At 43.4% G+C, this 24,408-nt stretch overlaps 2 protein-coding genes across 5 annotated transcripts; one reads left to right on the top strand and one right to left on the bottom strand.

Moving 5' to 3' along the window:
* Nucleotides 1–7,749: 7,749 nt before the first annotated feature.
* On the bottom strand, nucleotides 7,750–19,460 carry bag5 (BCL2 associated athanogene 5). 4 transcript variants are annotated; one of them, XM_041953275.1, is made up of 4 exons: nucleotides 19,167–19,223; nucleotides 18,716–18,782; nucleotides 11,138–12,034; nucleotides 7,750–9,827 (listed from the first exon to the last, which is right to left on the bottom strand). In XM_041953275.1, exons 3-4 carry the CDS (start codon nucleotides 11,998–12,000, stop codon nucleotides 9,287–9,289), a joined length of 1,404 nt encoding a protein of 467 aa, XP_041809209.1. In that variant the 5' UTR covers nucleotides 12,001–12,034; nucleotides 18,716–18,782; nucleotides 19,167–19,223; the 3' UTR covers nucleotides 7,750–9,286. The 4 variants fall into 4 exon arrangements, with proteins under 4 accessions (XP_041809209.1, XP_041809207.1, XP_041809210.1 ...); XM_041953273.1 differs by lacking the exons at nucleotides 18,716–18,782; nucleotides 19,167–19,223 and adding an exon at nucleotides 19,320–19,460; XM_041953276.1 differs by lacking the exon at nucleotides 18,716–18,782 and having other exon boundaries at nucleotides 19,167–19,208.
* Nucleotides 18,332–24,358, top strand: LOC121618037 (cytochrome c oxidase assembly factor 8). Its single transcript, XM_041953277.1, has 5 exons — nucleotides 18,332–18,604; nucleotides 19,935–20,132; nucleotides 21,532–21,595; nucleotides 21,837–21,927; nucleotides 22,654–24,358. The coding sequence occupies exons 1-5, from the start codon at nucleotides 18,452–18,454 to the stop codon at nucleotides 22,757–22,759; spliced, it is 612 nt and encodes a 203-aa protein (XP_041809211.1). The 5' UTR covers nucleotides 18,332–18,451; the 3' UTR covers nucleotides 22,760–24,358.
* The last annotated feature ends 50 nt before the right edge of the window (nucleotides 24,359–24,408 follow it).

Here is a 24,408-nt window from a genome sequence, read left to right as displayed (position 1 = left end):
TATGATTCTAAAGGACAATCTTTTTTGGCTTGTGACCTTTCAAAATAAATTATTGCCCACTGGTAAACCCTCATCAGCCTCAGTGTGGATGTGATCTGTGAGCAGTAGAATAAAGCATTTTGTCTTCTCATTAGTGGCAGAGTGTAACCAAGTAACCAACTCATGCATTTAAAGACCATGTGTGTTGGATTTAGTGGCATCTAGTGGTGAGGTTGCAGATTGCAACCAACTGACCCTGCATTTCCAAGAATGTAGGAGAACCTTCTGTGGGCAGGAAACACCTGAAAAACAGGAGAGGCGCTCGGCCAAGCCAGTGTTCGGTCGGCTGTTCAGGGCTGCTGTAGAAACGTGGTGGTGCAACGTGGCCGACCCGTTCTTATTTTCAGGTGGTTATACACTAATTAAAACATACCTATGAATATTGTATTCCACTTGTGCCAAGAGATCCTAATAAATCCTACACACCAGACCTTTAAGTACAAGAAGGAACTTAAAGGAACTTGTACTTTAAGTATTTTGATGTCGTGACACTTCCTACTTTTACTCCAGCTTCATTTACAAGTGACTTTACAAATTAAGATTTTTTAACACAAAACATGTTAAAATATACAAGTAAAGATGAAATGAATAGTTGGTTAATTGATTGAACAACTATTTCTCCTGTAAAATCATTTGATGTTTCAGCTTCAGATGTTTGATTTGCTGCTTTTCCTCTGAATGATCTAAATGTGTTTGTAATAATGTGGAGCTTTGGACTAAACAAACACTGTGAAGGCGTCACTTTGGGCTCATCGTCACCACATTTCTCACTATTTTCACAATGTTTCCAAACCAAACGATCGATCAGATTTAATGAAAAGAATCATGAGTTCAGTAAATAGCTGAAAATGAGCTCCACCTCAACCAACTCCAACAGGAAAATCCTGTTTTTACATGAATGCAGGAGTCAGAATAAACTAATGAGATCAGAGATATATCAGAATATTACAACGAGTACAGGTCGTATTTTACTGCATTGAGTACTTTAGTACATTTTCCTGATTATACTCGTTCACTGAAGTAACATTTGCGTGCAGGACTTGTAACGCAGTATTTTCACAGTGTGGTATTTGTCCGTTTAAATTAAGTAAAGCATCTGAATCCTTCCTCCCAAAAAGACGAACGTATCCAGTACTTCATGATAAATTCCCCCAGGTCGGGAGCCGCTGCTCTCGGGACCAAAATAATCTTCTTCTTCACCTCCTCTGCTGCAGCGTTGATGCAGGAAATTACAGGTTCCCTCTGAAGAGGACAGAACAGCCTCAGACAAGCCGCTCAGCCCAGAATAAACATCAGCCGCTGGATTCAACTAAATAACAGGTTGCATGTTTTTACTATTATTCAACACATCAGTAATTTTATTAACAGTTCACCTGAACATGAATACAGGCTCACCTGTGGGATTATCTGAAACTCCTGACGTTTGACGACCACTCAAATATTATCATACAGCTGATCACATTACTGGAATATTATTACTGACGTTTTAACATGTAAGCAGCATTTTAATGCTTCGGCTGGCGGAGGTGGAGCCCATTTGAACTCCTTTTTTTATATAAATGGATGGTTTAATCAGCAGGAGAGTATAATATCTTACAAGATGATCATGTTTCGTTTGTCAAAATGTTAATCTGTGAAGTAAGTCCAGCTGTCAGGTGAATGCAGTGGAGTAAAAAGTACATTTCCCTTTGAAAAGTATGAGGCAGCGTATAATTGAAATACCCAAACAGTAAAAATATTTGAGTCAGTGTACTTAGTTACTCTCCACCACTGGAAAAAGATCCTGAGCTTCCTGGGTTCTTCCATTTTCTGCAGCTTTACACTTCTGCATTGAAGAAATACAACAAAATACAGTAGAATACAATCAAATACAGTAGAATACAGTGGCTACAAACATCTTCCAGAATATAAGAGATGATATTTCATGCAGCACACATCATTTGGTTGCTATTTACTGTGCGTACGTCATTTATATAACATCAAAACAAGACTCTGACCTCTGAATAGAAAGGTTAATTGAATATGAGGAGTAAAAAACATGTTTGTACAGTTTGCATGTTTACATTCTTGCATGTTTTACGCGTCCCGTCCATTAGTTTCAGCGATGTACGCCTGTCTGCAAATATTATCAGTCAGATTACTCTGTATCCCTCCAGCAAATAGTCTGGCACCGCATCAAAGACAAAGAAAGAAATGTGGCATCTGGCAGAAATTCTCCACACAAAGAAGAAATTGGCTTTCTAGGAATTTGTTCTGCCTTTTCAGTTTCACTGAATCTCAGCCACTGTGAATGAGAAGCAGCAGCTACATCCACAAAATGTAAATGCACTTGACCTGCGGGTAACTCCGTCTGCTGGTGCCGCTGATGGAGGGCGGACGTGAGCTTGAGCTGAGAGCGGCTCGCTAACAGTGCGAAAGGTCGCCTCATCCCACACTAGGAGAGTGTCTCTGCGGAGGCGGCCTGGCGGTCGGAGACTGGAAAACGTGACTGTGGTCTTGTCCCGGTTTCTCCCGGCGTCAGTGGGAAAACCCCTCAAACCTCTGAGCTGGTCCCATCATCGACAGGGACTCTGTCCTGGCCCCCGAGGAAATTAGCATTTTTAGGTAGGGTTCATTTTTTAGGGTGTCATTTACAAATTGCTATAGATACATAAAATTGACTTGCCATTCAACTTATTATGGTAGCATGTTAGCATGTGTACAGTCATGTTCATCATGGCCTGCATTTAAAGATTTTTTGGCCACCTTACAGTCAAACTTGTACTTATAAAAAGGACTTATTATGCAGCCCTTGTCAGTGTTGTAGTATTACAGATTATATAATTAGATCATTGTTACTGCTGCCTTCAGAAGCTAATTGTAGCCACTTTAGCGTACTGCATGTTAGATTTTAGCGTGTTTGTGTGCTAACCTCGTCTGTGTATTTGCAGAGTTGTTGAAAAAGCCCTGGAGAGAACAATCTCCACTTGTTCTGGATCTTTCTGTTGTGCTGCATGATCTTCATCAGCGCATATATTTCAGCAGATCGCAGGTTAGATTCCTGCTGCAGACATGTGTCCTGTCACAGTGCCCTTGTGCGAGACGCTGAACACCCCCCCCCCCCCCCACCACCACCTGCTCTGGATGAGAGCGTCATCTTAAAGTTTAATGGCCGTCTACAGCAGGGAGTGCTGTGGTGCATGAAATGCCTTTTATCCAGCATCCCTCGGCGATACTGTATGCTTTCTTAAAATAACCCTGAGTAGGCATTTTAAAAGTTCGCAGAGCTTGTGATCAACTTTTCAGAAACCCGTCAGGTCCTCACGTGTCCTCTGGAGAGCTACCAGACTCAGGAATAAAAAACACATTCACACAACCCCCATCGAGACACACCGTCTTTATTTTGCAGTGGGAATACAAATTCAAAACACAACCATCCACGGAGCATTCACACAGCTTTTTTTTTTTCCAGTCTCAGTGTGCTTTTTGTACAAGCGCGTCTCGGAGGAGAAACAGCGAAAGCCCGTCACAATCAATGCAGTTAAAGGCGACTTAAGAAAACATGTTCGGAACGAAAAGAGAAATGCAACGACACATTCCTGTCGTTTGCAAAAAGAAAGGCAAAGCAGAAATAACACCCAGTGGCTAAAGAACGTAAAACTGCGCTTCAATAAAACAACTTTTTGCTAAAGCTCAATCAGGAAGATCTTTTCCTTCGTGGTGGATCACGTTTTGCGTTTGATCGGTTTTTAATCTGTGACTTAACGACGAGCTCAGAAGCGTTTGTTGCACTTCAAACCACGTCCAGCATCATTTCTGGGTGCATTTCAGCTGGTGCTGCTCTTTAAATACTGATTCTGTTTTTCAGATTTGTTCAAACCTTCCTCTTTGCCACCGTCGTTCAATTCAGATCTCTACTTAATGAAATCAACTTTGGTTTTATGAAACACAAAGACAAAACATTCCTCAATGGCTACATTCAATCCAGAGCAGGAAAATGAAATCTGTAAACCTCTAAATCTGCAAGTCCATTTGGTGCTGCGTGTAAATGCATCGCTCTGTAAAGGGCCGACAGGAGTCTGACTAATGGACTCCAGTGCCACCAGGTTCAGATCCTCGAGATGACCCCGAGCTGCTTTTAGCCGTCCAGCCGTGTGCTGGGGAATACAGAACGTCTGGCTGGAGAGGACTGTGAAAACAAGCCGGAGGAACTAAAACACCAAATTATCTTAGTTTAGGATGAGAGGTTTGAATACTCAGATGTATCAAATCCAATCAATTTAATCATTTTAACTGAAGTTATTAAAACCTATTCATTTTGAAACAGCTGACAACCTTCTCAGAAAACACACGACTGTCCTTTTCTTTGTAAAAATGTATTTATATTTAATTCTTCTGAGGCTTTAATATTACCCAGGGCTTTTTATTCTTAAAGGATAAGTCCGGTAATATTACTTCTTTTTTTTATTGTCACAAATCCCATGAAAAGAATATATCTACTTACAAGTACTGTGTGAGAATCCAAAGCCTGATTATATTTATAATAGTTGTTCAAAAACTTTTAAAAACACACATGATGTGCACGGCCGCACTGGGTGATGCTTCATTCAGAGAACTGAGGCTCCTGAGAACTACTGGCAGCGACAGGTGTGGTTCAGGTGTGTCGACGGCGAGAGAAGTCAGGTATTCCTTCACTGAGAGACGAGCAAAGAAAAGACACTTAAGGATTTTGTCGGTGGAAAAGATTCTTTCACACTTCCCTCGACTCGCCTCAGAAAGAGTCCTACTATAACACCGTGCTGTTCTTTGATACGATTGGTTGAGGCTGGCCCGTGATAGTGCCTGCACCTTTTCCAAACAGTTTCCCAGATGGTTCTGTGTAACAAACCATCTGCAGCGTCAGGTTAACACACACCATCCTGCTGCCTGAAACGTTCCCTGAACAGCAAATGTTGATTAACCCACCGCTAGAAAATATTCCCAAACAAATGCACCATTAATCCAGTGTCCAGCTGTTTTAGGAAATTTTTAAAAAAATGAAAGTAAATATTTGTTGCCTGTTTTAAACGATTTGCACTCTTTTTCTCTTTTCATGGGATTTCCTGACTATGATAAAAGTAAGAGACAAAGTTACCAGCTGCCTCATCCTTGAAAATGTAGTTTGAAATGTTGGACTACGACTTCTCCTAAACATCATTTAAATACAGACCAGTCATTTGACGATCGTTCACACTCATGCAGGGACACACTACTCAACGTAGAAATATGTTAGCCTTCTTTTAAACCTATAAAACCCATCTTTTTTGTGTGTGTAAACACGCACAGCCACAAAAAATTGCATCAAAACACTGTTATCAAAGCCAGTTGCTATGAATTGAGAAGCTTGTTTGTAACTCTACTCGGGCCCAGGCTCCGTATCGACACAGCGCAGACTACGAGGAGCAGCGGTGATAATTGGGAGGGCTCACTCGCTCCATCTCGCTGGCACAGGTTCTAACAAAAACCTTCCCTTCAGCAAAACATGTAGAAAACGGTGCTTTACCTCGCTGACATCCTCCCTCTTACGTTTGCACATATGAACCGCAGAGTATAAATTCGTGCGGCTGCCAGAACGCCCACTCGCGGAGGCGCCGCGAACGCTGAATAAAAAAAGAGGCTTCGAGGCGCTAAGATGACGAGACAGAAAAAGATTTCAGCAACATTTCTTCATATAGTGTAAAAGTTTTCATAAATGATTCAGATGCATGTTTAAAAAGGAGGCAACGTACAGAAAAGCAGTGAACTGCGAGGAGTAAATGTACATCTTTATATTTTACTGCATACAAAAAAGAGCATGTGAACTTAAGGTGTGTTCGGGTTGGTTTGGTCTGAGAGAGCGTAAGGTTCGCCGTGAGAAAGCATCTGTTGCAACAGCAGCAAGGCAGGCCGACGACGTTTAACGAACGCTGTTTAATCTAATTTTCTCCCGGATGAGTCAGCTCCATACCCAGGAGGCCCGAGCTGCTTCCAACTGCAGCTTAATGCACATTAAAAGGGTCTGCGGTCATGTTTTTGTGTTTTCAGAAAGCGGTGATACGCAGGACGACCTTCTCAGCAGCTGAGATGAGCAACAAAAGATTTGTCGCTTTAATTACGAGTGAGTAACCTGTTGCTGCGAAACTATGGAGACATTTGACCTTTTAGTTTGCGTTCACGCTGCGAGCAGCCAGCAAGTCAGAGGAAGCAGCTGAGAGCACGGGGGACACTCAGCTGATGAAAAATCTCATGATCGGCAGCTGTCAGCGGCCAATCGGGTGCGATCCGAAGCTCAGGTGTTTTTAATTCATGAGCGAGTTGCCAAGAAAACCGAATGAGAAACTGATCAGAGCCGAACAAATCTTCCACTTCTTGACAGAACAATCTGAGCTCAGGGTCCATTGAGTAGCTGTTACGCATGGAGCTTTCTATTGTACCACATGACCTTCATCAGCAAATGCAGATGTTCGCATTTTTATTCTGAGCACTTTGAGGACTTGTTGGCTTCAAAATGGAGTCTGAAAGTTAATTCTTGACCTTGTGAACAGAAGTTACAAAACTATGACACCAGGTCCATTCAGTGGCTGCTAAGTAAAGGAAAAATTACAGAAGAATGTACAAATTTCAACAACTAAATCCATCAAATTTAGTCTGGTTGAAATTGCCTAAATGTCTATCTTTAAACCTGCGTTAACTGATTTTTTGGTCACTTTGAGTAAATGCAACATGACATATTATCACCTTATAAAGTAGATACGGCGACAGAGTTAGAAAGCAGTTGCGTGTTTATACATCGATCAGACGAGGAGGAACATGAACGTTCATTCAGAATCATGTTTGTGCCCGCCTGATGATTATCGATGAATTCTACATACGTGTTCTCTACTTTTAGCTCCGTTTTTGGTCTCCACCAACACCTGAGAGAAATATCTGTCTCTTTAGCTGCTAAATGCTCCTTTATATTCACCAGCTAGTTGCTAACTGCAGTCTGGTGCTGAGCAAGTTGGGTTTTTTTTGTCATTTGATCCACTGTTAACATAAAATATCGATTATAACTGATAAAATCAGTTTGAACGACAACTGGGCAAAATCTATTTACTGATGAAGATCATGTAATATGACAGAAAGCTCCTGAACTGCTACTGAATGACGTCTGATTGTTTTGTCACATTTCCAAGTTCGAGGATGAGCTCTGAAAGTCAAAACGAACGTCTCAACAACTCGTCACAAAGGTTTGTTTCTTCTCAGAGGTCGACAGGAAGCTGTGTCCTTCAACCGGCTCATTATTCGGTTTTGTCAGTTGAATTTTGGCGGCCGACCCCATCAGTGAGGCTGTTTGCAGCGTGAAAGCACAATGTGACTCGTTTTATTGCCTGCTGGAAGGAGCGCCGTCGGTCTGCGTAACCACAAATTATTGACCGGAACACCACCGCCTTTAGTCTTTGTCGGGGAATAAATACTGATTCGAAAAAAAGCCTCAATTTCTGACAAGTAGTGCAAATTCTTGTGGCGATAATGGCCAAGGTGCTCTCCATAAACACATTCAGCGCTTCAGCGTTGATTCGTATCAAAACGAGGGGCTGCTTGCTCCCGATCCAGTCGCTGCACTACAAGGCTGCTTTCACACAAACCGGTTCACAGGGAAGGGTGAAAATAAAGGCACAGAGATTTCGGACTCCTCTTCCAGTCCTTTCCCTCCCTCCCTCCCGCCGTCTCGACCGGCAGCTTCGAGAAGTTTCTAGAAGGCTCCGTCGACTGCGATCACCGTCAATCCTCTCCGCCGCACAGGACCCGACCAACGGCCCTGCGAGCTTCAGCCTTGATGTGTCAATCCGGTGGATACCGCCGCCTCTGCCTCCCTTCCTCTTCCTCTCCCCGGGGACCTCTCGCAGTCGCACTTCTCCGTCGGTAGAAAGCAGTGGGTAGAAACAAAAAACCGAAAGCAGCAGCAACAGCAAAAAACTCGCCTCCTCTCCTCCGTCTCTGAATTCAGACCTGATCCGTTTATAGCCCAGCCAATCACACGAAGTCACAACAAACATCTGAAGCATATTACAGACTAACAGCTACACAAGCAGCGGGGGGAAAGGTACTTTTCTGTTTTCAAACATCCTGCTGTCTGTTAAACATCCTGCTGATGGCTGACAGGCTGCGAGAACATCACACAGCTTTTCCTGCTAACTGCATCTCAGCTGGAACGAGGCTCGCCTTTTCTCTCTTCTCATTCGTCCGGCTACCCGCGACAGCTGCGGCGTGCAGGGTTTGGGGGAGTTTGCCGTTCGTTTGAATTGGAGCGCTACCAGAGACACGGACCAAATGCTGAGGGGGTAAACAGGGTCGGGCAGGAGTGGAGAGTGACCTTACATCAATAATGCAAACTCCCACTGTTCTCTCTCTAATTACATCTCTGTTTAAACACAGATTGCCTGGCTTCAGCGCCAGCTCGGTGTTCAGCTCTGCCTCTGCTGTTTCACCTTTGATGCCGCTTCTAAAATGCCCCAAAAAATCTTCCTCGATTGTGTAAAAGCACATTTCACTGCAGCGGTAATTTTCTGTTTAACCTTTGTTCACGCCATCTGCTTTGCCAAATAGAATCAGACCAAATTTAAATAGAAGCTGCAGCACAACAAGAGAGAAACGCTCCTGTGATTTGACATTTTTTGATATATTTTGATATTCTAACGGCAGAAACCAGCTGATCTGGACCAAGCCCGAGTCTCACGGATTGGGTCACTGTATTCAACACAAGCTTTGGCTGCCTCCACTCACACCTGAAACCACTGCTGAACAATCCCTCACACTCGGGCAACTCATCGATATCAAGTGCAGCCTGGAGGACGTGTCCGCTGTAACAGGCATTATTTAGTGCTTTGGCAGCGGGCTTCGACGACCACACGCCAAATACGACGACGACAGACGACAACTCACACACATACACACACGTACGGGAGAGTCCAAAAGAAATCTTCAGAAAGCACAAAAAAAAGATGTCAAAGTGTGTTTCACAAAAGGAGTTCTGTGTTGTTGACTTCTCAGCAGGGTCGGCCACGACTACCACAACGAGACAAAAGAAAAGCGCTGCTGCAGTGCATTCTGGGGATTTGAGTCAATATTTACAGCCCGTGGAATGATAACGTAGCAGTTTTTGGATTTACACACATTATCACCTCCTTTCGTTCCTGCAGCGACGTCCCATCCGGTGTCCCTGCGTAGCAACACAGCTTCCGCTCTGTGATCCGGGCCTGTTAATCTATCAATACTCCCACTCGTCCGTCTTCATGTCCAGGTAGTTGAGAATGTTCTGGGCGAACTTCACCGCCTGCTTCCGCGCCATCTTGGTGGTCTCGTCACCCTGCGGGTCCACGGCGTCCAGCGCCAGCAGCTGTTTGGTCAGCAGCTCCTCCAGCATCATGTAGCTCTTGTCGGCCCGCTTACCGTCGAAGCCTAACACCTGAGCCTGGAGGTCTGACAGGCTCCCCAGGACCAGCCACACGGCCCGGTGTGACGGGTGCTCACTGGGGCCCGGCTGGCGGCGGGCCAGAGCCTCGCGGAGGTCCAGGAAGGTGATGATGGCTTGGACCTCAACCACGGCGCGGCGGCGGGCCTCCCTGATGCACGGGTTCTTGGCCGTGTCCACCTGGTCCAGGTGAGTGAGGAGGCTCTGCAGCTCGGCTTTGGGCCTGAAGCTCAGATCCCCCATCACGCAGTGCCGCAGGACGCCCTCTCGCAGGTGGGAGACGTGAGCTCGCACCGCCTCGATTTCACGGATGGAGTTGTTCTGCGCCAAGTCGTACCTGAAGAGACAAACAGTGGATCACCGCACTGAAAACTTCTGAACTTTAACCACAAACTGCAGCTCCAGAAAGATGAAGATCAAACCTGTAGTACACATCTTTACCAGCTGTGGTGTCGGTCTGCCACCCAAGTACTGCTACTGATTATTATCAGATTATTTATATGGATATTTCCCTGATGTCAATATACAACAAATGTACAGCAAAATTAGACATAAAACAAAACTAATGTTCAAAGCCAGGAACTGTGTTCCATGTTAAGAAATACAAAAACCTTTGTGTTCTTTACTTGTGTGTGTTATGGTAGTAGCGGCTAACGTAGCCTCGAGTCTCTGGAGTGCAGCAGAGATGAGATGAGGAAGAGGTCTGACAGGTTCACTTCTTTCTAACTCCTCCAGATTCTTTTGCTTTCAATCTTGTGGTCTTCACGCTGAACCATTTATCAGATCACATCATGATTTCTTTAAAATTTGATCATCAATATTACGATAAAATGCTTTTGCAGCAGGAGGGGAAATGTCTGCAGCTCCATCAATCCACCAAAATAAAAGCATCAACTAATGTCCTTTCAATCTGAGGTACGTTCAGAAGTCACGATGGAATGTATTATTTTAGATGAGTACCTTATATTACTCATATATTAGTCATATTTGGTTTTCTGGCTGGTCAAACAGTTGCGAGCAAAAAAATCGCTCAAATACTACGATGTCATACACACGTTTTCTGCTCCACTAAGATACCATATGATTATTTTCAGTGTATGATGTATCAAACAACCTTATTTTGCTCTGACTGAAGGCAAAACAACGCAGCAGAAAGAAAACCCTGTGAATGGAGTGGTGCTTAAATCAGTGCTCGAGTCTGCTGTTCTACATAATGAAGTACCTGGTAGGCGTATTATTGCTATCAGTGCTTCTCTGGTGATGTGAGTCTAATTCACTCCTGACAGTGCAGCATAATTCAAATCAAAATTCAACAATACCCAGTCCCTCCTCCGACTCACCACCCAAGCTGCTGTTGATGTACAGTCACATCAGCTCATGTGCACTATAAGGACAACACAGGCGTACTTTGAAGTACACAAAATGTTTAACTGGTGCTTCCTGCTGGGAGGAAGTGAAGTAAATTATTTTAAGTACCAAAATATTACTGACTTCACTTTACTTCTATGGAAGTAATTTAAATATCTTTGATTGTGAACTGTGAAATTGGGAAATTGTGTTTGGATTTTTCAAAACAATTACTCGATTAATACAGAAAATAATGAGCAGATGAATCAATAATGAGAAGAATCATCAGTTGTAGCCTACCTGCGTGTGTCGTCTCCCTCCCCCTCCAGGTCCAGGTGTTTCAGCAGGCCGTTTATCTCCTCCACCACCTGTTTTCGGTAGTTTCTGATTGCTGCGTTCCCAGAAACATCCAGGGCGTCCAGCTCTACCTGCATCTCCGTCAGGATTCGTGACAGGTGGGCGCAGCTGTCCCTCCCACTCAGACCCATCAGCAGGGCCACCAGCTGACTGCGCGCCACGCTCACCTTCACCATCACCTGGTTGATGCAGTGCACGGCCTCGTGGGTGTCTCCCGACAGCGGCAGGGAGAGGGTCTGCTGCTGCGTGCGCCCCTCGATCACGTCCTGTACGGCGCAGAGGCGCGTCAGCGCCCGGTAGCGCGCCTTGCGGAGCGGCACCCTCCCCTCCGTCTTGACTTGGGTGAGCCTCAGCACGAGCTCCTGCAGAGCATCCACCAGCTCGTCGTTTATTTCGGCCACCCCGCCGGCACGCTGGGGCGCCACCACGCGCTCGTCCACCAGCTGCCGCGCCTCGTTGCTCAGCTGCTCGATGGCCAGACGGGACGGATGAGTGGCGTTCTCCTCCAGGTAGCGCAGGAGGCCCTCCACCTCCTGCGCCGCTCTCTTTCGTGCCCCCTGCAGCTCGGGTTTGCCCTCCGTGTCCACCTGGTCCACGTCCAGCAGCAGCCGTGTCAGCTCGCGCTCCAGACGCTTGTAGTCGCGGTCGTTCTGCAGGCCGCTGAAGGTGCAGACTTGAGGCCCCAGAGACGCCACCTCCTTCTGGACCTCGTACAGCCGCATCATGGCAGGGTGCTGCGGATGATACGGCTGCTGCTGCTGCTCCATCGGATGTTGCTGCTGCTGCTGCGGACCGCCATGGTCCATCCTCTTCCCGCCATCAAAGGGCTTCCCAAACAGGCTGGAAAGAAAGGCAGCATGAAAGGAAAGTCAGAACAATGAGCTACAATTCTCCGTCTCAGCAGAGACAACACTGTTGTCCACTGGCCAGAATGGGTGGATTACTTCAAAAGTTTCCTTTCAGATTCTCACAGCCAACACTGGCTGAACAGGACCTCCAACTAATGTCTGGACCTCTGCCAAAGCAGCTGGCATAAAGACAAACTGTGTAACCTCAGCTCAACATTTAAATCTCCAGCAGCTCCAGGGGAATTAACGGTGTGGTCAGACGTAAATGCTGTTCTCTCAGGCTACTTGATATATACATCACGGGCGTAATGTGCAAACAAACGTAAGATTTTTGTAAATCTTTCTCCAGCTCTCCAGTGGGAATGACAGAATCAACACACACAATATTTTACAGCTATAACAAATGACCTTTTGCTATAACCACAACGGCTGTCACGTTGCACTGGAGACATCTGCCCCCCGCAACTAAGATAGAAAATAATCACAGACGAAAAATCAGTCAAGGAAAAAGTGCTCAGTGTCCAATTTACAGGCAACGCTGTCATGCGTAACACGTCAGAACTTGAGTCTGCAGGCTAAAGAGCTATTAAACATGAAAATAATCCATTTTAAGTGTGAGCAGTCCTGACAGTCTGCTGCTGCGCTGCCAACATTTTGCTGGTCTCCAGACATGCTGCCAGCCGTATCTACGAGGAGCCGTCACGTCGCAGGAAAAACTCGACCTGCAGTTCACCATTTGTTGCAGGTTCAGTTTGGAAAAGGAGGTTCGCTCCTAAATCCATGAGGCCTTTCTTCAAAACTGTAACTGAATCTGACCAACACTGGATTTCTGAAGCTTAATATGACCCCAACATATGAGCTGATATTCATCTTCTTACATAAAAACTATAAATAAGCAAACCTTTTTGATATGGATCTCTTTAAATCCTGCAAGTTTCTGCACTGCAATTTATTGTTATCAGCAGGAATATATGCTGATACTGATGTAATGTTTATTTCAATTGTATTTACAACAGGTCAGGACTGTGCACTTTAATCTACAGAGGCCCAACATAACTGTAGCAAGATAAAACTAAAATATCAGCCTTCTGTCAACTTTCAACATGAAAAAAGTGACTTCATTTGAATAGGAAATGTCCAAACAGAGATTAAAAATGTCTCTTTTAACTGTTAAGTGTGGTTACAGGAGCGACAGACTTGAACTTTTTAACCAGAACAGGTAAATGTTATGGCTTTTTAACCTGGTGTTGAGTTACTCTGTAACTTAAATCAACAATATTACATCACTTTGTATTAATAAGCATTAATAATTAATAATAATAGAATAATAAAATGAGCCTGCATACATAAACAGTGTTGTAAACAGCACATATCCTGTTAGATACTGTGAATATGTCCCTCTATGTGCTCTCAAAACAACTGATTGGTGTTTGAGATGTGAGTTTAACAATGTATAAAACCAACAAACAGAGGAATCTTTTCTCGACCTTGACCTCTTTTGTTGGGTCTGTTGGACAGAAGTCCAGATCCACCGAACGACAGCGCAGCTCAGGACAGGACCAGAAGAAAAGTCCACATAATATATCCCTGTGAAATTCTGCGGTTACAATCGTGCGAGGAAATGAATGAGGTTAACCTACATTTCGTCTCGACAAACAGAACACCCACATGACAACCGCTCGAGCACTGCTGTGCTTTTCTATCAGGCTCACGGTGACATGATGGTGGAAGCGCTCTAATCCTTGGAAAAGGGATCCTGCCTGCACATCAAGCTTTAAATACTGAGGAGGAAATGAACGCAGCTGACCAACACCCAAAAGACGAAACGCTTCGGTGCATCTCCACACTCGTGCAGGAAAATTCGGTCAAACGGGCTCATGAAGTGTGTCACAGGTGCCTGGAGCTGTGAAACGTATTCCCAGGTCAGCACACTTAAAGAAATATGTCATCAGCGTAATTTTACACTCCGACTAATAACAGGGTTCTTAAACAGTTAAATTATCTTCAGAGCCCGAATGACAAACTCAGTGTGAAGCTTTTCTGCTCGAGTCTGTTCTGAATCACTGTGAACTGAATGTCTTTGGGTTTTGGACGGTTGGTTGGATGACACGAGGCATCTTTAGAGTCACCTTGGGCTCTGTCCCAGGGATGGTCGTTTTTCCTCTCGCTGTACCTGCAGTCATTTTGTATCTCTCTGTTGTCATTCTGTCGGCATTTCTTGTCTCTTTGTAGTCACTGTGCATTTCTCTGTTTCCACTTTGTGTTTCTATCTCTCTCTGTGTGCTCAATCTGCTCCTCGAGGTTATTTTGCACGTCTTTGTAGTCGTGCATCTGCTTGTAGTTTTGCGTATCTTCGCGTCTCGTTGTGCTTGTGTCTCATTGGAGTCGAGCTGCTTCGTTATCGGCTCTGTAGTTATTTTGCATCTCTTTGTAGTCCTTTTTGTGGCTCTTTGTAGTTGCTTCACGTCTCCTTCAGCAACATTTCGCAGGTGAACCTGAACTCTCTGGTGCTGCTGTCAGCTCATGAACTGCACCTGAACTTCAGGATTCACTTCACACTGGAGAGTGGCTGTCTGACTCCTTGGCAGATATATTGACATGAAATACTACAGCAGAGCTGCAGCGATTAGTCGACTGAAAGAAAATTAACTATTTTGATAATCGATTAATTGGGTGTCATTTTCATTTTCAAGTAAGAATGTCAAACATCTGCTGGTTCCAGCTTCTTAAATGTAAGGATCTGCTGATTGCTTTTGTCGCTCATGACAGTAAATGAAGAGTTTTTGGCTTCGGAGCAGCTGGTCGGACTGAAGCACTAATGTGAAGACCTCACTTAAGGCTCTGGGAAACTGTGATGAGCATTTTTCACAATTGTTTGACATTTTAGAGACTAAACGATTAGTCAAACATCTGCATATTAATCTATTCTGAAAATAACTGTTAGCTGCAGCCCTATACTACAGCTACACTTCTATTAAAGTCAAGCTTTTCTGCTGTTCTGATTTTAACTGCTTTACTAATTTTAGTGAATTTGAATGAAATGCTGCTGTAGCCTCAATATCCTCTGCAGCCGTAATATGAAGGATAACAGACACTCCGGTCTGGGGACCCCCTGACCCTTCAGGCCCAGTAACGGACCAGTAATCCATCCAGGATCAAAATGCAAACCCAAAGTCTACTGAAACTGCCTCCAGTACTCAAATAAATTCTACTCTGGATTTTAAAAATCAGAGACAAATGAAAGAAAAAGGCAGGAAAACCGTTACTGAGGAAACAAACGCCCAGCCTACATCATAACTTTCTATATCCACAGGGCGAATGGTGATACACAGGATTAAGATAAGAACAAGATTTGAGTTTTTGCAGAAGAACATGGCTCAGGGGGAGGTTGCATCATGAGACAGCCTGTCATTATCGGTCGAGGTGCCTGTGAGCGTGATGTGATGGTTGCATATGAATACTGTAGCCAACGATGTGATGTTTTGTTATTCGTGGCATCAATAACACTTATTAAAATAGGCAGGATTATGTATCAGCATTCCCTAAAGTACTTTTATGTAAGAGAGCGAGGGGCTGGGCATTTCCAGAATAGTGGATGAACGCACGCCGAGCCAGAGCTTACAAATCTGAGTATTTATTAGGATAATCTCAGCAAAATCCACCCCAGCCTGGCAAACACCTCGTCCCTTAATTTGATCCCAGAGAGACAGGAAAAAGGACTGGCTCGAGGCTGGTGCCACGCGCTTTAAGATGAGGAGCATCAGTCTTCCCTCCCATGAGTCACACAGCATGGAGGCTAACTGAGCTGCACCCAACATGCGACGAGCACCCCTGGCTTAAATCTTCCATGCACCTTCTCCATCTCCGGGCTGCCTGCGCCGGTCCTGCACGGCTTTGCGCATTATGTCACCGCACAAAACCCTGCATGGCCAGCTGGCTGATAGGAAGGTATCTGCCTCTGAGAGGATATGCAAATGACCACAGCTGTACCAGAACCAGCAAATACCACACCTCTGGATCTCACGAAACAGCTCCAAACATCTCCAGAGGCTGTCAGCTGTATCCTCTGTCTCACACACACACGCGTGCGCGCACACGCACACACACACGAGCCCTGTTGGACAGCATCCTTATTTCTCACCTTTTCAAAACTCCGAACACATTCGCGCACATTTTCGCGGATGTCTGTTTCCATCAGCCAAAGCAGGTCGGTTCGTGGAGCAACGTGGCATCCAAATGGATATTCCCCGATTCAGAGAGCTTTCCGTGGGGGCGACGGTGCTCCGGTCAGCCTCAGCACCCAACGCCTGACTGACTGACTGACTGCGGTCGGGCTGGTGTCGCCCCTCCCACAGACCGTGAGGGGCTTCCTCCACTGAGGCTCGCTTTAAAACAGCTTGCTTTAGAAACAGATGTTTCTGAAGCTTACGGATAATTTAAGTGGCCGTTCTGAATCAAAGACAGCAATACCCGAACCCTGTTTTCCACGTACGGTGCTCTGTGAATGTCATTGTCTGTGCCAGTGCGCTAAGCTAGCTACCGATGATCACCTGACTCTGCCCCACCTTGGACAAATAACTTCAGCTTTTTGGTCTTTGTACATTCACACCACTTCGTCACATTAATAGTTTCACTCTTACCTGCATAACCAGCGTACAGCCATCTGAACTGTTGGGGAAAAGTGCGCACCTCCTCTGATTAAAGCTAAACATTAGCCTACCTAGCTACCTTCGAGTAACAGTTACTTACTTTCCGGCTCCTACGTATTAAACTAACACGGAGTTTCTATTCGCTCATTTGGGGTGAAAAAAATCCACTTTCTTAGTCGTTTCCGTGACTCGACGAATTAGGAATGTGGATCTATGTTTAATTAACGTATAATAAATTCACATCGAAGAAAAAAAGAAATATATCAACGTTATTTTACCAGAGATCAACTTGACTGTTTTTAACACAGTGTAAGTTTTGGTCGTCCAACCGCAGATGCGCTCCGTTTTTAAGTGTCGTCGTACCGTTTGTTACGTGGCGGCAAGGGCGGGAAACTAAATGGAGCGCAGTAGCAGTAGTAGTAAAATATTAAGGTACTTAGTCAACGTGAGTATTTAATTTTTTTTTCGCACTTTTTTTTTCACTCCACTGCAGTTCAGAGGAATGCAGGACTTTTACATGTACTTTATAGTACATGTTTTTGTTATTGTGTGGGTATAATGTTAAAATGCTGCTTACATGTCAATGGACCAACAGTTACATTCCAGTATAATATGGCCTGCAGTGTAATAGTGTAAGACTGATGGAGCTTATTTTGGCTGCTTACTGATTACTTTTATTGTCAAACATTGTGCTAATAATGCTGATGCATATGGGCAGTAAGCAGTACAAACATAATAAAATTGTTTATAACACATTATAGAGCAGACGCAAAGGACAGGTGTCTATCAACGTACAATATTTTCAGAATAGTGTCCTATAAAGACATATGCTATATAATCACGACTGTGTTATATTGTATTGCCATTTATTATCTTTTCATATACCAGCATTCATTTTATGGATGATTAACAGAAGGACTTAAAGTTTACAGCTGCATCAATAAACACATTAGAAGACTAATAATTACATTATAGTTAGTCATATTTCTAATCTATTTATTAAAGCATAGTGCTTATTCGTGCAAAATAACTGCAGTTTTAGTTAAAGTGTTATTTTTATATGTACTTAAGGGAAATTTTGAGCACAGGCTTTAACTTGGAACAGTGTATTTTTAAATTGTGTGATTAATTTGTGGTATTAATTTTAGTTTAGTAAAACATAGGAATGCTTCCAGTGGTGCAGTAAAATTACTCAAGTACTGCACTTACACATTTCAGGTGCTTCTACTTGACTTGAGTATTTCTACTTTATGCTACTTTATACCTCTCCTGCACTGCACTTTGGAGACAGACGTTGTACTTTTTACTCCACCATTATTTGGCTTTTGTGACGAGATGCAAAATATAAATCAACTAAAACTACACAGTAGAGTAATTAAAGTTAACTCCACCTTTAACTGCAACATTAAAGTGATGAACACATGAATGCATCACTTGTTATAGTCCAGTAATATAACATATATTCTACATAATTAGTACATTTACTTTGGGTACTTTAAGTATATTTTGTTGCTTACACTTGTGTGTACGTAAGACTGAAACAGGACAGAAGCTGAGCTGGGGGGGGAACCCCGCCCTCCTGCTTCAGTCCGGTGAGGTTTTGGAGCACACCCTTTCAGTGTAGGCCTCACGTGACCAAGCAGCCGGTTATACGGGCGGAAAGACGCAGACATGAGCTCCTCTGAGGTCTGGAGTGTGTTAACACGAACAGTCGCCGTCTCTGACACCGTTTAACGGCAGTTTAGTCTCGGTTCGTTAAAATGGCGTCTAGAAGAGCGGCAGCATGGTGTTCGACGTGGAGGACCTTCAGCTCCTCGACCCTCCACGCCGCTCTGCGACCCCCCCGCCTGTCAGCGGGGAGCAGGCGGCAGTGCAGCTCCAAACTGGCAACCCAGCAGGACAAAAAGCCGAAGGTCAGCACAGAAAATCATCATCATCCTCACTGACATGCACAACGTAACCGCAGTCTGTGTGTGTGTGTGTGTGTGTGTGTGTGTGTGTGTGTGTGTGTGTGTGTGTGTTACATGACACAGTTGCTGGTGTGGTTCACGTCTTGTAGTCGAGTAATATCAGGCCTTACGGATCTTTTACCTACGTAAAAATACAAATATTACCACGTAAAAGTACTGACGTTCAAATAATTTGATGAAACATGATGCTTTTACAGTATGAATATAATACGTCACAGCTGTAATTATACATGTGTTCACCGGAAGTTATAACTGAAACATTGTACATTAATAAACACTAAAATGTGCTTCGATCTGCTTTAACTACTTTATACTAATATTATAGTATAAAAAGTAACAGTATACATAATGCAGAATCATCTTATTCAGATTGATTATTATATACTTTATAGTGTAATATTAATTTGTTATTATTGATGCATAAAGTAGCATTTAAAGAAAAAAATGATGTATTGTTAATCTTTATCAGTAATTTAGCAGTGTTTTACAGGTGTGTGTACCTGACCTGTGAGTCCCGGAACATGTTCTGTGCCCTGCTGCTCGTCTCATCAGGTCGTCTGCTTTGAAATGATAAGCAGGTTCCTGTGAGTCAGCTGCTGCTTTAAACCGCGTGACTGTCTGACTTCTGACGTTTCCACAGTTCAAATGAGACTCTTACCTGACTGACACACACCTGCAGAGACACACCTGCCCTGCAGTCCACTTAATCATGTTCGGTGTTTAAGCAGATGTTCTGTGGAGTACAGGAAACAACCTGAGGATGAAGATGTTGGTGGTTGAGGAAGGTTTGCAGGGTTAGATAAGTGTGGGGATCAGAGGAGGGCGGTGCCTCACGTGGAGCCCTGACTCACAGAAAAGGTCATAAATGATTCAGAACTCTAACTGAAAACACCAGATAATAACGCTGCTTGTTAGATAGTTAGATTTTATACATCCAATACTTTGATAAAGTTGATTAAAACATTGTTTATTTTTTACCTCTCTTCGTATATAAAAATTCAGCCGTGTGCAGTCGAGCATGTTCATGAACGGTGAAATTAGCCATAGAGACCAAAACTTTTGTACCAGGATATAAACATGTTTATTTCTTATTTCTGCTGTGAAGTCTATGGGGGGTCTCTATGGGGGCTGACTCGCTTTTGGAGCCTCAAGTGGTCATTTGAGGAACATCACCTTCATTTGCTGCTTGTGTTGGCTGAATCTTACCGTAATTCTTAGAAGTAGCCGAGCAGAAAAAACATTCCTCATTCCTCTGGTTTCTGTTTACCTGCAGAGATCTCCCTTCAGACCTGCACCCAGCTCCACACACGACTGGATCGGTCCACCAAACCCTCTGTCCAACCTGCGGCCGATCGTTTACCGCGTCCCCGAGAGCGAGACGGAGCTGGAGAAACGGCTGCGACACCTGAGGCAGGAGACCGAGGACTGGAACCACCAGTTCTGGACCAAGCAGAACATCACCTTCAGCAAGGTTGAAGTCCAGCTTTTTAAACAGCTTCAGATACGATGACACACAAGACAAATAAAACACAGAGCACCTCCTGCTTTAAGTTCATTTAGAAACTACTCAGCATGTTAACTGTCTCACAACTTATAAGATTATTCTATTTTATTTTGCCAGCGTGATTAAGATACAGGAAGTGCTAATATAAAACATAATAACCGGGTTAATGCTCATCTCACAGGGTTCTTGTGGCTTACTACAACTAAAACTTACTACGTAAAGAATATTTCAGGTAAGACTGTGGCTAATGATTATTTTGATTATCAGTTAATCTCTAAATTATATTTTTAAAAGAATCAATTAGTGTATAAAAAGCAGGAAACAGTGAAAAAGCAAATTTGTATAAACATGAAAACATTTTTAATTTCCAAAGTTAATAAAAACAAAAAGCGACAAAAGGATTTTTGGATAAATGGTGGAAACGCTGAGTCGATAAAGATGTGCAGAGTTTCCGTGTTTGGGCAGCAGGACGACACAGTTACAGAGAAACCTCATGTACAAGCTGATGTGAAGCCTCTGAGTCAGCAAACATCCTCCCTGCTGATGCTCCTCTGAGCCCCTGCTGATGACCCCAGAGCTGCTGACCTCTGACCCCAGAGCTGCTGACCTCTGACCTCAGAGCTTCCACCTGTGCATTTAGTATCACATCATCAGTGACATCAGCATTAATAAAGTCTGAGGCGTCCCTGAATGTTCGGCCCTCTGCAGGCTGAGCTCTATGTAGGACAGTTCTTGTTTTGAGCAGCAGGGGGCAGCATCGCACAGCACAGCTGTCAGGTGAACTCACTGACAGGTGATCACAGATAGATAGATAGATAGATAGATAGATAGATAGATAGATAGATAGATAGATAGATATACTTTATTTATCCCAAGCTGGGAAATTGCAGTGCAGCAGCAGCATTACACACAGTGAAATAAGTGAAAATAAGACTTTAAAGAACAAACTATACATAATAAAGATATAAAAATAGCGAGTAGTAAAAAGATTATATACATAACAAAATAATAATTATATACATAACAAAATAATAAAATAAACAGTATATAATACACAGTGAATGTATATATACTGTATATTTAAATGGATTATTAACATTTTAGTTTGTCTGATCAGGTTTTTGTCAGCACTTCTGTAGCTTTTGCTGTTGATTGTCTGAAACTTGGAGGATGGTCTGATTCACTTGCTTAAAATGGCTAAAGTGAGAGAGGGAATACTGATTTGTCTTAAACGAGCCCGTTTATTCAACTTGTCTGACTTATTGTCTGCGTTAGATCCGACTCTCTGTGTGGACTGTCGGATTTTTTGTTTGTCAATTTTGTCAAATCTACATAAATAAATAACACATTTGGATCTTCTCTGCAGGAAAAACAAGCTTTCATCTCTTCACGGCTGAATTCAAAAGGCTTGACTGTGCATGACGAGGAAGGTGAGGACGTGCAGCCTCTACATGTATTAACGTGCAAACGCTCTCCTGTGCTCAGGCTTTACTAAGAAAAGAAGATTAAATTGTGGAATAGAATTAAAAACTCCTGCACGCTGTCTTTTTGCGTGGATTGTAAACTCACTCACAGTCTGTCAGAACATGTGAGAAACGCAGGCCGACAGACTCGCTGAACTGAGGAGGTTTTATGTAACAGCTGCTGATTTAAAGCTCTCTCTCCCTGCAGGACGCCGCCGCTCCCTGAACAGCGAAGAAATGGCCGTGTTTTACAAAAGCTTCCTCGACCAAAACAGAATACGGCATGCAAATTATAACAAGTGAGTTGTTTTGCAGCCGGGCAGCTCCCACGGTGCCGTGGGTGGGTGGAGCTGTGGGCTTTAATTGACGACTGTACCTTGTGCACAGAACAACAAACATGGCAGGCTCTGCAGAGCTCGCTGTGAATTAGCATCGCGGAGTGTCTGACTCGTTCTTCAGGTGCTGAATCCTCCAGAAAATCCAGCGTTTTCTGCCCACGCGCGTCACCTCTGCAGCTGCGCGCGTGGGATTCAAACTGTAGCTTCTGATTGCACGGCTCAGTCCGCCGGTGTGATTTCTCATGTTAGAGCACACCTAAGAAATAACAGCATCGCCCTGTTTCTTCTCCCCTGGTGTTATTGCTTTCTTGTCTCAGCCTATTTAAAATCTTTCAACTGTACAAACGAACAACATGTGCGGTGAAATATAGCCACACTCTCTGCAGTATCGTTAATGTTTCAGGTTAGCAGCTACAACAGCATCAGAAATGATGTAAGATGAAAAAAAAAGTTGATGTTACAGATACAATTCAAATGTCCGCGCAGTAAATATAAAGCTCCCAGCAGCAGAAATAGTGCAGCACATTTCCTGTGCAGGGCTGAGCAGTACAACAGTTTAATGAGCTTAACTTATTTTGCAGAACTGTATTTTCTCTTTTCCAGAATAAAACGACACACTTCGCATGTTGCTGCAGTATAATCTGCTGAAGTCGCTGGATTTGACTTCCTTTTCTCTCTTCCCATCAGGGAATGGTACCGACGTAACTTCACCATCACCCTGCTCATGGCCCGAGTCGCCCTGAACAACATGTGGAAGACTGTTACCAAGAAGAGCAGTGCTCCCACCACCTGACAGGAAACAAAAGATTCGCCTCTCTCCTGTCCCGGTTTTAGTGCTTTGCTGTGCTCATCTGATGGGTGATTTGTCTCGTTTCTGCCTGTCTCATCTTTTTCTTCTGTTTTTGATCTGTGGTTGATGTAATCAGAGCCCCCTCAGGCACCGAAACATATTTCCACATACAGACAGATGAGCCGATGATGAATTCAGTCTCTGCGTCTTTTATTATAATTATACTGAAAAACAGAGGACATCAGCAGGGCTGCAGGCTGTTAACACCTGCCTGCACTTCACTATAACCCCCCAGTGGTTACTGAACATTTACCTGATGCGCAGGATCACTGAGTGATTGGAGGTTTTGGGTGGTGCTGATTCTGGGAGGCAGCACAGTTGGGTTTGACGAGGTGTGTTTGAACTTCACGTTGTTACTGGAGGCAGCTGAGAGCAGAGAAACTGACATTTCTGCCTGTTTTCTGTCAGATTTCTCACCGTGAGCGTGCTGCTCAGTCATTGATGAGAAAAGTGAATCATTTCTTTCGCAGTCTGGTCACGTCGTTCAAAACACGAACCAAAAGTCTGTTGATACTTTAAAAAAGAAAAAAGACGTCATATTGATGTATTGTACTTAAGTACAAATTCAAGGTACTTGTACTTGAGTATTTCCATTTCATGCAAACGTCTCTTCATCTCAGAGACAAATATTGTACTTTTTACTTTACTTCATTTGTCTGTCAGCTTTAGTTACTAGTTACTTTGCTGTCCAGTAAAAACCACGTATCTCCAGATGTGTTGAATGTTTGTGATAAACTGAAGGATGAAGTTTTCCTTCATGTCTTGAGAAAATTCTCGTCCTTTTGCAGCTAAATAAATTGTTTAAAAAGCCTCTTGGATCAGATGAAAATGCATCGTCACAAAGCTGAGAACAGGCTGTTTTTCTGAGATGCGAGGTTCTCACCTGAAACATCTACAGCAGTTAAATGCAGCATCCACATTAATGCAGCAGGAATATTAATCCACAAACATCAGATATGATTGATTTAAGCACACTTTTCTGATAATACATACTCAAATAAGGGTTTGAATGCAGGGTTTTAACTTTTCATAGAGTATTACCCCAGTGTAGTATTAGGACTTGTAAGTAAAGGATCTGAGTACTTCCTCTATCACTACTGTACACTGTTGTGATTTGGATCATCTGGCTGATTATTGATATCATTATTATCAGCAAAATGTTGTAACAATGATGTAATTTTAGGTTCTTTATGCACTACTGGTAAGTTTAATAGTAAGTAACAGAATCATATTTCCCAAACTCCTTCCATGTTTTGTATGTAAAATCTTTATCTGAAAAGTAAGTTAGCAAATGAATGTATTGGAGTAAAAAGTACAATATCTTCCTCTGAAATGAAGCAGCAGAAAACGCAAATACTCAAGTACAACTATTTCAAAATTATCTCAGAAGTACAGTAGTTGAGTAAATGTACTTAATTACTTTCCACCAATGAAGGTTGAATGATTGTATCTGTGTTGTTGTGCTTCTTCTTCTTCTTCTTCTTCTTCTTCTTCTTCTTCTTTTAAATTGATAATGACCTATGAGTCTGAAATAAAGTTGAATTAAATACACACCACCAACCCAGAAGCTATTGTTGTGAATATAAGATGTG

This window comes from Chelmon rostratus, chromosome 15 (genome assembly GCF_017976325.1).
Source record: "Chelmon rostratus isolate fCheRos1 chromosome 15, fCheRos1.pri, whole genome shotgun sequence".
Classification (NCBI taxonomy): domain Eukaryota; kingdom Metazoa; phylum Chordata; class Actinopteri; order Chaetodontiformes; family Chaetodontidae; genus Chelmon; species Chelmon rostratus.
This window is presented reverse-complemented; position numbering and strand designations above follow the sequence as displayed.